Source organism: Grammomys surdaster, unplaced genomic scaffold (assembly GCF_004785775.1).
Source record: "Grammomys surdaster isolate TR1022 unplaced genomic scaffold, NIH_TR_1.0 130, whole genome shotgun sequence".
Taxonomy (NCBI): domain Eukaryota; kingdom Metazoa; phylum Chordata; class Mammalia; order Rodentia; family Muridae; genus Grammomys; species Grammomys surdaster.
In genome coordinates, this window is record NW_021604588.1 from 15,084,921 (window position 1) to 15,097,213 (window position 12,293).

General features: G+C 41.9%; 1 protein-coding gene and 1 non-coding gene across 2 annotated transcripts in view; one reads left to right on the forward strand and one right to left on the reverse strand.

Annotated features, from left to right (window-relative positions):
* The first annotated feature begins 1,061 nt into the window (after positions 1-1,061).
* On the forward strand, positions 1,062-1,207 carry LOC114615921. Its single transcript, XR_003710551.1, has one exon. It is a non-coding gene; the product is annotated as a small nucleolar RNA SNORA48 (small nucleolar RNA).
* A 2,495-nt stretch (positions 1,208-3,702) lies between these two features.
* Positions 3,703-12,293, reverse strand: part of Uhmk1 (U2AF homology motif kinase 1) — a 22,566-nt gene continuing 13,975 nt past the window's right edge. Inside the window, exon 8 of the mRNA XM_028757711.1 lies at positions 3,703-10,417. Coding sequence (XP_028613544.1) covers positions 10,271-10,417 — 147 coding nt within the window. The 3' untranslated portion in view covers positions 3,703-10,270. The remainder of the gene's footprint in view (positions 10,418-12,293) is intronic.

Sequence of the window (12,293 nt, forward strand, 5' to 3'; positions counted from 1 at the left end):
AGTCAATCACCTGTAACTCCAGCACCGAGGCGACATGACCCCTTGGCGTCCATGGGGACCTGCACACATGTCCACATACCCACACAAGTACACACATAAAATGAAACGTAAAGTAAATCTTTAAAAATGGAGTTTTCCAGACATAAGCATTATAGAAATCAAACCATAGGGATTTTTTAAAGTAATAAATCTGGCATTAGGGACGTTTCATGTAATCAGTCAGGATGAACTGAATGCTAAAGCAATACTGTCAGAAAGCATGGAGATACCACTGAAGAAATTAAAGCAGGTCTGAAAAGATACTGTTTGAAAGTACAACCTAGGGGAATGGAAAATGGCTCAATGGTTAAGAGCACAGGTTTCCTCTTCCAGAGCAGAGATTAAATTCCCAGCACCCACACGGTAGCTTACAAGCATCTAGAACGCCAATCCCAGGGGATCTAATGTCCTCTTCTGGCCTCTGGGGGCACCAGGCACACATGTGATGAACAGATGTGCATGTGGACAAAACACCCATACACATTAATTAACCTGTCAATTAATTTTTTAAAAGAAGGAAAGTTTAACCTGGAGCTTGACTGAGAAGGACAGTTGGTGCAGTGACAGGACACAAGACAACACCTCTGGGCATTCTCTGTAAGTCAGCTTGTGCTGTCTTCACAATTTCATCAAGTAAACTTTATTATGTACATATTATCTCTGTGTTACAAAAAAGATGGCGAGGCTTGCTGGGGCCAGGTAATGTGTGATCAAACTGTGAGGGAGAATTACACAAATCCTAACACTTTACCTTTGGCTTTAACCAAGCTACTTCTTGTAGCTCCCCCCCCCCCACCGGGTGTGTGTGTGTGTGTGTGTGTGTGTGTGTTTCTCTATACACACACACACACACACACACACACACAGGACTTTCGGCACGGCATCTCCTCTTGTAGTAATCTCGGCTTTCCTGAGAGAGTGAGGAGCCCTGCAGAACTATAAAACAAATAACACTAGACAGGAGACTGAGGCCATCCTGGGCTACAGAGTCAAAACCTTGTCTCAAACCAAACTAATCCCCCAACCCCTGACAATGGGCAAAGAGGCACCTTGGTGATGGTGGTGTTTTTTAATATCAGTCAAGGGCAAAGCATATGGCAACCCTTTGTTCATCCTAGCTTGATGCCTGGCTTAGTGGACAATGCTATCTTATGCCTAGGACTCATAAAAATTAAATCCAGGAAGCACAGGGGAGGAGGAAAACAGACGGACCTGTGGATAGCCATGCCACCCACAGACCTGCCCTCCAGAATACAACACAGGCAGGCCATAGATACCCACCTTGCCTCCAGGACACACAGCACAGATGGAGACTATCACAAAGGGGCCCACCAGTCCTGTGGCCAGCCTACAGCAGAAGCTACCACAGTGTGTATTTGGTGGTCAGATGGGAGAGGAAGAGACGTGGAGCAGCTTGAGCATTTTGGAAGGAGAAGAACCTGGAGACAAGGGGTTGCCTGCTGTGCGTGGCCAGCCCAACCACCTGGGGCCATGGTGAGGTCTAGGCTTGGCATCATGTCGATGTCTACAGCTCATATTACTAGAGAACATGGGGATGTCTCTGGTCGGGCCAGCTGCCAGAGACCACCTGGATGTCCAAGGGCTGTTCATAACTGGCCCCATTCCTCACTGGATAGAGCACTCTGGAGACCAGGCTCTGTGTTTTGCCAATCTAGCAGTGGTACAAAGAGTACAACGTGAAGTCTGGGGAAATGGTTCAGTGGTTAAAGCATTTATGCTGTAGGCAAAAGGACTGGACGTGGGATTCCCAGAACCCGCATAAACAATGGGTAGGTGTTACAGCTTACCTGTAATTCCAACCATAAAAGGCAGAGACAAGGGACCCCCTTAGCAAGCTGGCTACCCAGACCAGCCATGTTAGTAAGCTCTGGGACTGATAGGTTGAAAGACCTTTCTCAAAGACTAAGGTGGAAGAGTGACTGACAAAGTCCTCACATCAGCCTTGACTCTTGGATGCACACTTGAATACTACCTGTGCACAACCCACACCCACACCCACACCCTCGCACACCACAAGAAAGGAGAACACTTCTCAGAAGGCGGGGGGGGGGGGGCATACTGCATTTCAAAAATTGAATAGTTGCTATTATAGTTACAACTGTCAGGAGGTCCAGGTAGCTTGTGAACTGAAACTGTTTCTGCTTTTCTACCCATAACCGGTGCTGCCCTTAGAGCCAAAGCTCAATAGTTATAAGTGTGGTTCCAGGCAAGCCAGCAGTTGTACCCAGGAACGAATTAGAAATGCAGCTTTATAGCTCACACAGACCTCGTCAGAACCCAAGAGCACGGCATAGCAACTGTATTCTAGAAAGCTCTCTGTGCTGATTCTGTTGTGTGGCCTGAGAACTGCTGATTTCAACACACATAATCTCTAGCTAGAGCTCTTGATGCCCCTTAAGATGTTTCTCCTACTTTTCCCTGTGAATGTATCATTCGGATCATTGTTTTTATTTTGCTTTTTAAAAAGGTGCCAGTGTCCCTCCTAAACTACAGGAAACTATAGCTCGGTTTCATGAGCTGTTGAATCTCAGACCACTATCTGAACTCCGAAGAGTCTGCCAGCTGACTGACAAGCTCTCCCTAAGGGCTGTTCTTTATACTACCACAGCACTTCATGTGCTTCTCAGAAACACAACTATTGTCAAAATAACATCCCTTGATTAAAGTTATCCCATCTGATAAAACACAGGACTAGCATAGAAATCTCCCAACTGTGTTTTTTGTTGAACCAGGTTATTCCTGCAATACCATGAACATTTTTCCACAATTAATATTTAAAACTCACATTCTGGTATGGTCAATTTGGTTCACTACTTACCAAAATTAAATATGTAGGGTTTTTTTCTTTTGTGCCATTTATTTATGGCACATGTATGCATGCCTATGCATACATGTGCATCAGCGAACATCTGTGAGTCAGACTTCCTTCCATCATTTGATTTCCTGAGAAAGTATTTATTTACTTCATGGTGTGTGTGTGTGTGTGTGTGTGTGTGTGTGTGTGTACATGTATCTCTGCTGCCTAAATCCTCGAATTGGAGTTACACACAGTTATGAGCTATCTTGTGGGTGCTGGGAACCAAATCTGTGACCTCTAAAAGAGCAGCAAATGCTAACCACTGAACCCTATGTCTAGTCCTGGGAAATTTAATGTGAATTAAACTTAGGGTCTCATGCATGCTGGGAAAAAAATTATTAGTTTTTAATTTCTTTGTTCTTATTTGATGGGCGTTGGTGTTTTGCCTGCACATATCTGTGTGCTGATGTTAGAATTCTGGAACTAGAGTTAGTTGTGAAATACCATGTGGGTGCTGGGAACTGAACCCAGGTCTTCTGGAAGAGCAGCCAGTGCTCTAGATCCCTGAGCCTCTACAGCCTGGGAAAAAATTATTGATGGTAGCTTGTAGTAAAGATTAAAGCACAAAATACATTTACTTGTTGGATGAGCTTGAATATTTAAACTGATAGAATCACAGAAATAGAATTAGGGCAGTGACGCACACCTGCATTCCCAGCACATGGGAGGCAGAGGCCGGAGGATCCTGAGTTGAAGGCCAGCCTAAGTTATATAGTGAGCTGAAGGCCAGCTGAGCTATATGAAATGCTAGCTCATTAAAAGAAGGAAAAGAAATAAAAGAGCACTTCTTTTCTTTGTAAGCTTTATTTTATCACTCTTATCCACCACACATTAGGAAGCTATCAACAGTGCATCGCAGGGCGAGTCAGTTTACAACAAAACTCAACAAGGCAATTGTGTTTACAGAGAAGTTTTCAGCAAAAGTAGGCAATGCAGCTTGCTGAAACACAGTGCTCACACTTTATAGGGAGGTGGAAATAAAGTCCTCTGCTATTCAGCAAGAAAATAGACATCTGAAAGACTGATAATGAAACCAGAAATTTTAGGGATTTGAAAAAAGAACATCTTGGTACTAAAACACATCTATCTACATTTATAGTCTCACTTAGTTCAAACAAACAAACAACATAAAAAAAAAACCCCAATACTCAATCACACACAAGCAGTTAAAACACCACAAAAAAAACAGAATCATAGAATCAGGAAATTTAGGAAATGTAACACGCTACTGAAACCCCAGGTAGAGACGTTACAGACGACCACTCACTGTGCACTGAAATGCCCCTGTCCTGTCATTCAAGGTGAAGGTGAACCAACAGGAGTCAGTGCCCCTTACAATGGGCTTTGGTTTAGGTGATCTTTCACATGTTGCTTAAACCAGACCTCTTCTATGCCCAAAACAGCAATTGCATGTCCCCAAAGGAAAACAGTAGTAGGTTTTGATATTCACAACCAACCACTCCAGTGCTGACATAGTCTAGAGATCAGAAACTATTAAAATGTACTGATCATAAATTTCTAAGAGTGAAAAAAAGATAAAAAAAAGATGAAGCCCTTTTTAGGATGGGGGGAAAAGCTTTCTACCCTTGATTTGACACTACTTAAGGAATGTTAAAGTATTTTAAGATTTTTCAAAAAGAATTAAGAATGAAAAGTAAATCAAAACGTGACAGCTTTATACTCTGCGGTTCACAGAAGTGCAGACTGAAGTTTTTCTCTGATAGACACTGCTCCCACTCCTGTTCACAAGGTGCTGTAACTGCATTAGTACACACAGATGCCGCCACCCCATGTGCACCAGGAGGACAGAGGTGGCTGACCCCAGTTTCTCTCTGAGACTTTAGTCCCAAGAATAGTAGCGAACACCAAATACACAAGGGCCAACATTCAAATACTTCTTAAAACTCAGGAGAAACTAAGAATGGGTGTGTAATCTGGCCTCCTAAACCCTGACCACAGTCTTCTGGGGAAACAGGATGAGGAATGTATAAGAAAGGCAATGTTTTTAAACTACAGGTAAAAAGTCTAGATCCTTAGACCATGACCTCTGTGTGGAAGATTACTGACACCAGTAAGGGGGCCATTTTTCTGCTCTCTCCTATCAATTTTTCCCTTCTTTGCTCTTATCTCTGACAGCCTTCTGATGACCCACTTAGCAGGGTGACACAGCTGAAAGTAGCTCAAGTCACTGAAGAGTGTCTGAGTCCACATGCGCATGTTCTTTCTGCATGCTGTCTTGATACCATGAATATTAAGAGGAGCTGACAGAGAGAAAGGAAGTGATGCCGACCACGCGTCTTAAAGAATGACTAGAGACCCGTTCACTGATCATCAGTAGCTGAAGGTGGTAGTAACTGCTGTGCTGCTTACACAAGGTTCTCAGTAAGAAACAAACAAACAACAAACAATTCCAGTCTTCTTCCAAGAATGTAACTTGCTTTGCTTTAACAGAGAAGTGGAGCAGAATCAGTTGTCTTTTGTACAACAGAGATGAATGACCTCGTAAGGCAAATAAAAGTCTGTCTGCCTTTCCACTAAAACACTAGGAACTCAATTCACAAAACACACAGCCTTCAAAAGAGCCATCAATATTTCTTCTCATTATCACGGCTGCTACCCAGTCTAATACTCTGGCAATCATTTGGTGAGCTTCCCATGAACTCCAGGATTTAGAATGGTGCCAGCAAACACAACTACCATGATTATGACTCTGAAAGGCACAAAGACAGCAAATTTAAAACAACCATTCCCATAGGCAGCACAAGAATCAGGGAAAGTGCTGCGCTATAGAAAATGAATATCAGGACAACAAAATGTGTGTAAACTTTTGTGTTAGTCTTACATCCTGAAAAATCACCTAAATGACCATAAAACAGTTTCCTAACAGAGCTGGGCAAGATGGTACACACCAGTACTTGGGAGGCCGAGACAGGAAGATCCTGAGCTGGAGACCTGTCTAAGCTACACTGCAAAACCCTGTCTCCAAAAGCTTTCTATCCTAAATGCTCCCTGGCTTGTACATATTTCTTTTGATAGCTCATTTCTCCTATAAAAAACATAGCAAAAATACTCTAAATTGCTTACCTTCTTAAATACCTAGTACCTGCCAACTGCTTGTCATAGTATGAAGCATTAGTCATTGGTGAACACCATCTGGGGGAGGTGGCAAGGATAAAAATCATGATCCATCCTATGATATAAGGTAGACAAAGAACCAAAATTCATTTAAAAAAAAAATGAGGCCACTCTAAAAACTAAAATATCCAAATTTCTCCATGATTAAGAATCTAAAATCTAGTTCCAAGACAGACAAGGCTACACAAAGAACCCCTGTCTTGAACACCAACCCCCCAAAAATCTAAAATCTAAACATACCATATGAGCTCCACTTGACAGACTCAAAAGACCAGCAGGTACTTGAGGAGACAGGTAATGCCAAGTGAAAGAGTGCCAAACTGTATGGCAAAGAAAGGTGACTTGCTGAGCACCTCAAGAAATCAGGATTTTGTTGAGCTAGCAGTGACCAAGGACCTGTGTGTAAGTGACCACAACTTATAAGAAATAGAGAGCTGGATCAATAAGAGTTGAGGAAGGAACCTGATAAATCAAACTAGATCCCAGAATTAGATGTGACACACAACTGGCCTTTCCATCAATATGCAATTCTGAAATAAGTCAAATTGGAATCGTTTTATACATTCTTTTTTAAGTAAGCAAAGAAAATTCTGGACTAACATGAATCATTCCAAGTCATTCCAAGAAAAAGGCAACAGTGCAGTCACCCCCTGGAGCTTTTGGCCAGATGAGATCTAATATTTGCCAGGAAACTCAAGGCACTTGCCCAAAACTTTAGCTAGCTATACATACAACAGATGGAAAGTCACAATCTGTACCCTAATCTGAATAAGCAGCCCAGCCTGTACCCCTTGGGTGAGAGTCTAAGTAAGGTGCATGGTTACCAGTGTGTCTCTCACCCACTGCACTGTTAATTCCCACTGGGTAGGCACAATGATGCTCATTTTCAGTGACTGTTAAAAATAAAATTGCCTAATAAACTGGAGGGAGAACTACCAAGAATGATGCCAATTGTCAACCACCTGCCTCTAATCAATACATTCAATAGAGCCATGAAACAGCATGATCCTAACCCTGCTTCTAAGTTATCCTGTAACTGATGCCTTACCTGAGGGAGAGTCTAGAGTGCTAAGACAGAAGGAAGCCTTATGCCCCTAATACTTCCGCCCCTTTCTCTGGACGGCAGCACAGTTGTTGGTAGGTTAACATTTCTCAGCACTCTTCAGCAGCTACATAACAACAAGGTGGCCACACTTCTCTCAGTTAAAACAGAGGCAGATGAGTAAAACTATGTTAGTCATCTAATTCTAAAAGCAGCCACAGATTTAGCTCAAGGGATAGCAGAAAGGAAGAGTTCCCAAAGAGAGTGGCTGTGCCCATGGTCACAAAGGAAGCAGAGTATCCAGTTATAATAAATGCACACTTACGGTAAAATGCAGGCAATACGCTACTGGGGTGTCCCACTCTATTATTCTCTCTGAACTAGTGTCATAGTTTTGATAATAGCTACAAGTCACTTCCTCCAAATACTTCTAAAGAACCCAAAATTTCCCTGCAGGCAATCGCTTTCTGTGCCTTATCAGGGACAAAACGTGCCACGGTATAGCAGTACCATGGAAGAATAAAGAAGAACCTAAGAAGGCAAGAAGGAAGGAAGCACGAATCTTAATATAGGGAGAGAAAAACTACCTGAGATAACATTTGCCCCCATAGACAGGGACTAAGTAACATGAATTCCCGCCTCTTTACATCACCCCCTAATAAGAGAATCCTAGGTTTTTAATAATTTCAAAGAATTAAAATTTCTGTGCATATATTTATTGTGAAAATTACATCTTTTGTAGTATTTATTTGGTCCTAGTTTAAGAAAGATATCAAAATGAAATTCCTGATAGTATCAGAGGAGAAGGAATCTGCAGCTGTCCTCTTTGGTAAAATGGGCTAAGAGCTATCACACAATGGTTTAAATCATAGTAGGTTATCTTCTGTTTTCAAGTCTGTGGCTTCAATATAAACTATTTAATTCAATGAACTCAATGTAATTACTTGGGCCCACTCATTTACCTCCTCAGCTCCCTTGGAATCTAGCTAGCATCGTCTGTGACAAGTCTACAGTGTCCAACACTACACATATGCGTAACTACGTCTGCAATGAGGTTCTCGGAATGCCGTGAGCACAGCAGTGTTAGCAGTACACTGCACGATACGGCCTGGAGGCCCACCTGCAGTTTATTTGCAAGGATCTCTTTTGCTATGAGATATGGGAACATGTGCTAACCTTTCTTGCCCTTCAAAAGACTTCACTTGTCTCTTGTGTTCATCAGTAGAAACGTAGAGACCTACTACTAACGACCACAGAAGCAGCTCCTCGTGTACATATTTGTTTTAGGAACGCTTAGCTAGGACTTCACAATCCTGATTCTATGTTCTTCCAAGTTTGACTTGAAAACCAACCACCTAATGAACCCCTGAAAAAAGCCTTCTTCCTAAAACACATATCAGAGAGCACAACATGAAGAGCAAAGGTAATTCATCATTAAATCTCCTTATACCAAATTTAAATTCATACAAGGGAGCTCTGAATAATCTGATTATACTAACAAATGTTGGACAGTAAATGTCTAAACCAGGTAAAATAATTCATCCTCTAAAATACAAGTTTTAACAGAGTTTCCAGGAACTTGAACAGCATTGACAATAATATAAGCAGGCTGCCAGCAGGAAAAGAAACAAACACTCTTTCCTAAGGAAAAATAAATAAATAAAACTTTCATTCAGGTAAGGAAATAGGAAAAACTTCATAACAAGCGTACAATTTGTGGGTTATCTTGTATAATCAGTGCTTTACAAAAGTTTCCTAAGTTTACACCTTTCAAGGCAATCTACTACAGAACAGGAAGAATCATATTCCTCAAGCCAGTCAGTTTGTCCCAACAAACAAACTCATGACAACAGGCATCCTCTATCAAAGACACACTAGACTGCTACTGTTCTTTCAGAAATTGAGTTTTTTTCCTTTCTACTTCTACTTTATAATACGTCAACTTTTCTTTACTCCCTTACAGTCAAAAGCTGATGACTCAGGACACTGCCCTCCAGCTGTAGACAGAGACAAAGGGAAAGGAGAGGAAGGTAGCAGGCAGCAGGGCAGACAGCAGGGAGGAGGGTCTGTGATTAGCTGCCTTCTCTGCACTTTTCTCTTTTCCCATCACTGTGCATCTAACTTTTTTCTGATCTACTTCAATTTCTCATTATAGCAGAAAGAATCACATCTGGAAAAACTTTATAATTATCACAAGAGGTTCAGTACAAAAGAGATGAGCCAATCTTGAGTCTAAAGTAGAGCAGAGACTGGGGTACCTTACATGTACCCACACTGTCTTTGTTCCAGTCACTCTCAAGAGCTGTGGGGAACCCTGGTCTAGACTCACTTTGTTCTATACTTTATAGTAATGAACTCTCTTGTCATTTACATTCTATCTGTCAGACCAACTTTCAAGAAACCTATAGCCCAAGTCTCTCAAGTGTGAAACTGGTAGGAAGAAATGGTTATAGACTATATTAGCTCACGTGACTCACACTGTAAAGTATACTGACTCAGATTTCTCTAGTCTTTCACACCTGCACACCCACTCAAGCATACACACTAGACATAAAAATTGTGCAAGATCAAGCATCAGCTTCCTATTTTAAAAGCCTTAATAGTAATTTTAAAAACATCGATAGGCTCACTGCAGTTTCTTTAGAGGAATATTAAGTTCTACAGTACTCCTTTAGAAAATTTCACAACTCATTGTTAAGAACACGGTAGGTAACTGCTGCTTGACAATGACGAAACATTATTAGAGCATCCAGTGCCAGCTAGAACAACAAGGAGATACACCTGACAATACACACAATATTCTGTGATGTCACCAACCCTAACAAATTTGTTAATAACATTCACTATGACAAATGACTCATCTTGGCTTCATCATCACATGAAATGACATCTTTTTAGGTTACATAGTAAAGAGCAGCACCTGCCCTACTGCACAAATAAAGGGTGCCCACATGGGTGCTCTACCCCCTCAATGTATAGCTGAGAGGTCCTGTCCTACTCAGTGCCATGTTTGCAACGCAGTCACTGTTTGGGCAATGGCTGCACATTAGTAGGATTAAATAAATGTACAAGGTACCCTTTCAAATGGGCAAAGGGGTGCTCCTGCATTCAGCTGTGGAATATAATAATCCAAGAAGTGGAAGAGGAGAAACAGGAAATAGTCCTTAGGTTACTGATTAAAGCAAGGTTTGATAAAGATATCCCCTCTTGTAGGCACTCAGCGGGTAGAATGTAGCCACAACAAACTTCCCGTCAAACATCCTCCCAGTCAGCAATTTCTGAGCAGCTTTGGAATCGCCAGCGTTTGCGTACTCAACAAAGACCTGAAGGAGGTTAGAAAAGACAATGTCATTTCACCACAGTGACTTTAGATTTAGATCAGTGCTTTACCCAGTTTAATGTATACCTAGTCACGGGCCACATAACAACATCAATGAAAGACCATGTAAGACACAGGTCTCCTAAGATTATAATAGAGTTGAAAATTCATACTGCCTGGTATATGAATTTTACTGTGCTTTGGTGTATTACAGCTGCCTACACTATTCAGGACAGTAATATCTCAGGTTCGTAGCCCAGAAACATCAGCCTACATCATACAGCCTAGGTGTTTTATAGGCTTTAGCATGTAAGTATAAGTGTGCTGGGTATCAGTTTACACACCAACAGAACCACAGAGATACATTTTTCACATATTTCCTGTTATTAAATGCATGACTGTGTATCATCTGGGGATTTTGGTAAAACACAGATTTTGCTTATAGTAGTCCAAAGTACGGTTTTAGTATCTAAATTCTTTTTAAAATTCATTGAGAGAGAGAGAGAGAGAGATTGATTGTGTGAATATGTATGTCAGAGGACAACTCTCAGGCATAGCTCTCTCCTGCCACCTTGTGGGACCCTACAACTGAACGGAGGCCATCAAGGCTGCTCACAAGCACGTCTATGCACACAGGCCTCTACCCTGAGCCGACCTGCCTGTGTCTGCTTCACCACATTTCTTAACCAACTCTAAAGGCAATGCTGATGACCCACCAGACGTATTTTATAGTAGTGCATTTAAAAATACTTCTTTCAAACAGCTCAACTGATCAAATTCTCAAGAGCTGTCAAAGATAAGTTAGGTGAAAAAGCATCCACGTTTATATGAAGCTCAAAGAGGAATGCGAATGAGGAGGCCAGAGAGCACCTGGAACACCACCCCAAAGAAAGCTACACCTATAAAAGGACATGAAAGGGGGGTCTGAGCAAGGCCACTGAAAACAACTGTACAAGCTACAGACCAAAGCTGTAATAAAGATGTTTAAAGCTGGTGATTTCCTTTCCCAGAGGCTCTTCAGTCTTCCCAGAGGTAGAGACTGGGACATAGTACCATTAAGTTCTCTTTGCTGTCCTAAATAAAGCAAAAAAGGCAGGGAAGGGGGTGATCCAGAATGACTGTTATCAGTTATCCTACACTTCAGAAAATTTGAAGAACTGTCCCTCTGCTGTGTCCCTTATTCATTATGTCAAGAATTCACCTGAGCTCAGATGTTCAGACTTTCAAAGGGAATGTGAAAATGGATCCTTAAAAAATTAACACTTAGATCCTAACCTTTTGGTTTCTTGTTTCAGACAGGGTCCCATGTCACCCAAGGTGACCTAGAGTTATACAGCTGAGAATCTCTTGAGCTCCTCATTCTTCTGCCTCTGCCTCTCAAATGCTAGAGTGGCAAGCATATGCCACCATGCCTAACTCTTATACACATTTTCTTTTGTATGTTTTCCTCAAATTAATCTTCCTACAAACCCAGGTACATTCCCAGTTCTCATCTCTCCTTTCATAAGAACCCATCTCGCATTTTTAAAAAAGCCAAATTTTCTCCATGAGATATAAACATTTTTTCTTTTTTAAATTTTGGCTTTTTGAGACAGGGTTTCTCTGTATAGCCCTGGCTGTTCTGGAACCCACTCGGTAGACCAGGCTGGCCTTGAACTCAGAAATCCGCCTGCCTCTGCCTCCCAAGTGCTGGGATTAAAGGCGTGTGCCACCACTGCCCAGCAGAAAAAATTTCTAACAGAGTTCCATGTGCCTGTGTACACACACAGGTGCGTGTGCCTGTGCGTCTGTCTCTGTGTACACACACAGGTGCATGTGCCTGTGCGTCTGTCTCTGTGTACACACACAGGTGCGTGTGCCTGTGCGTCTGTCTCTGTGTA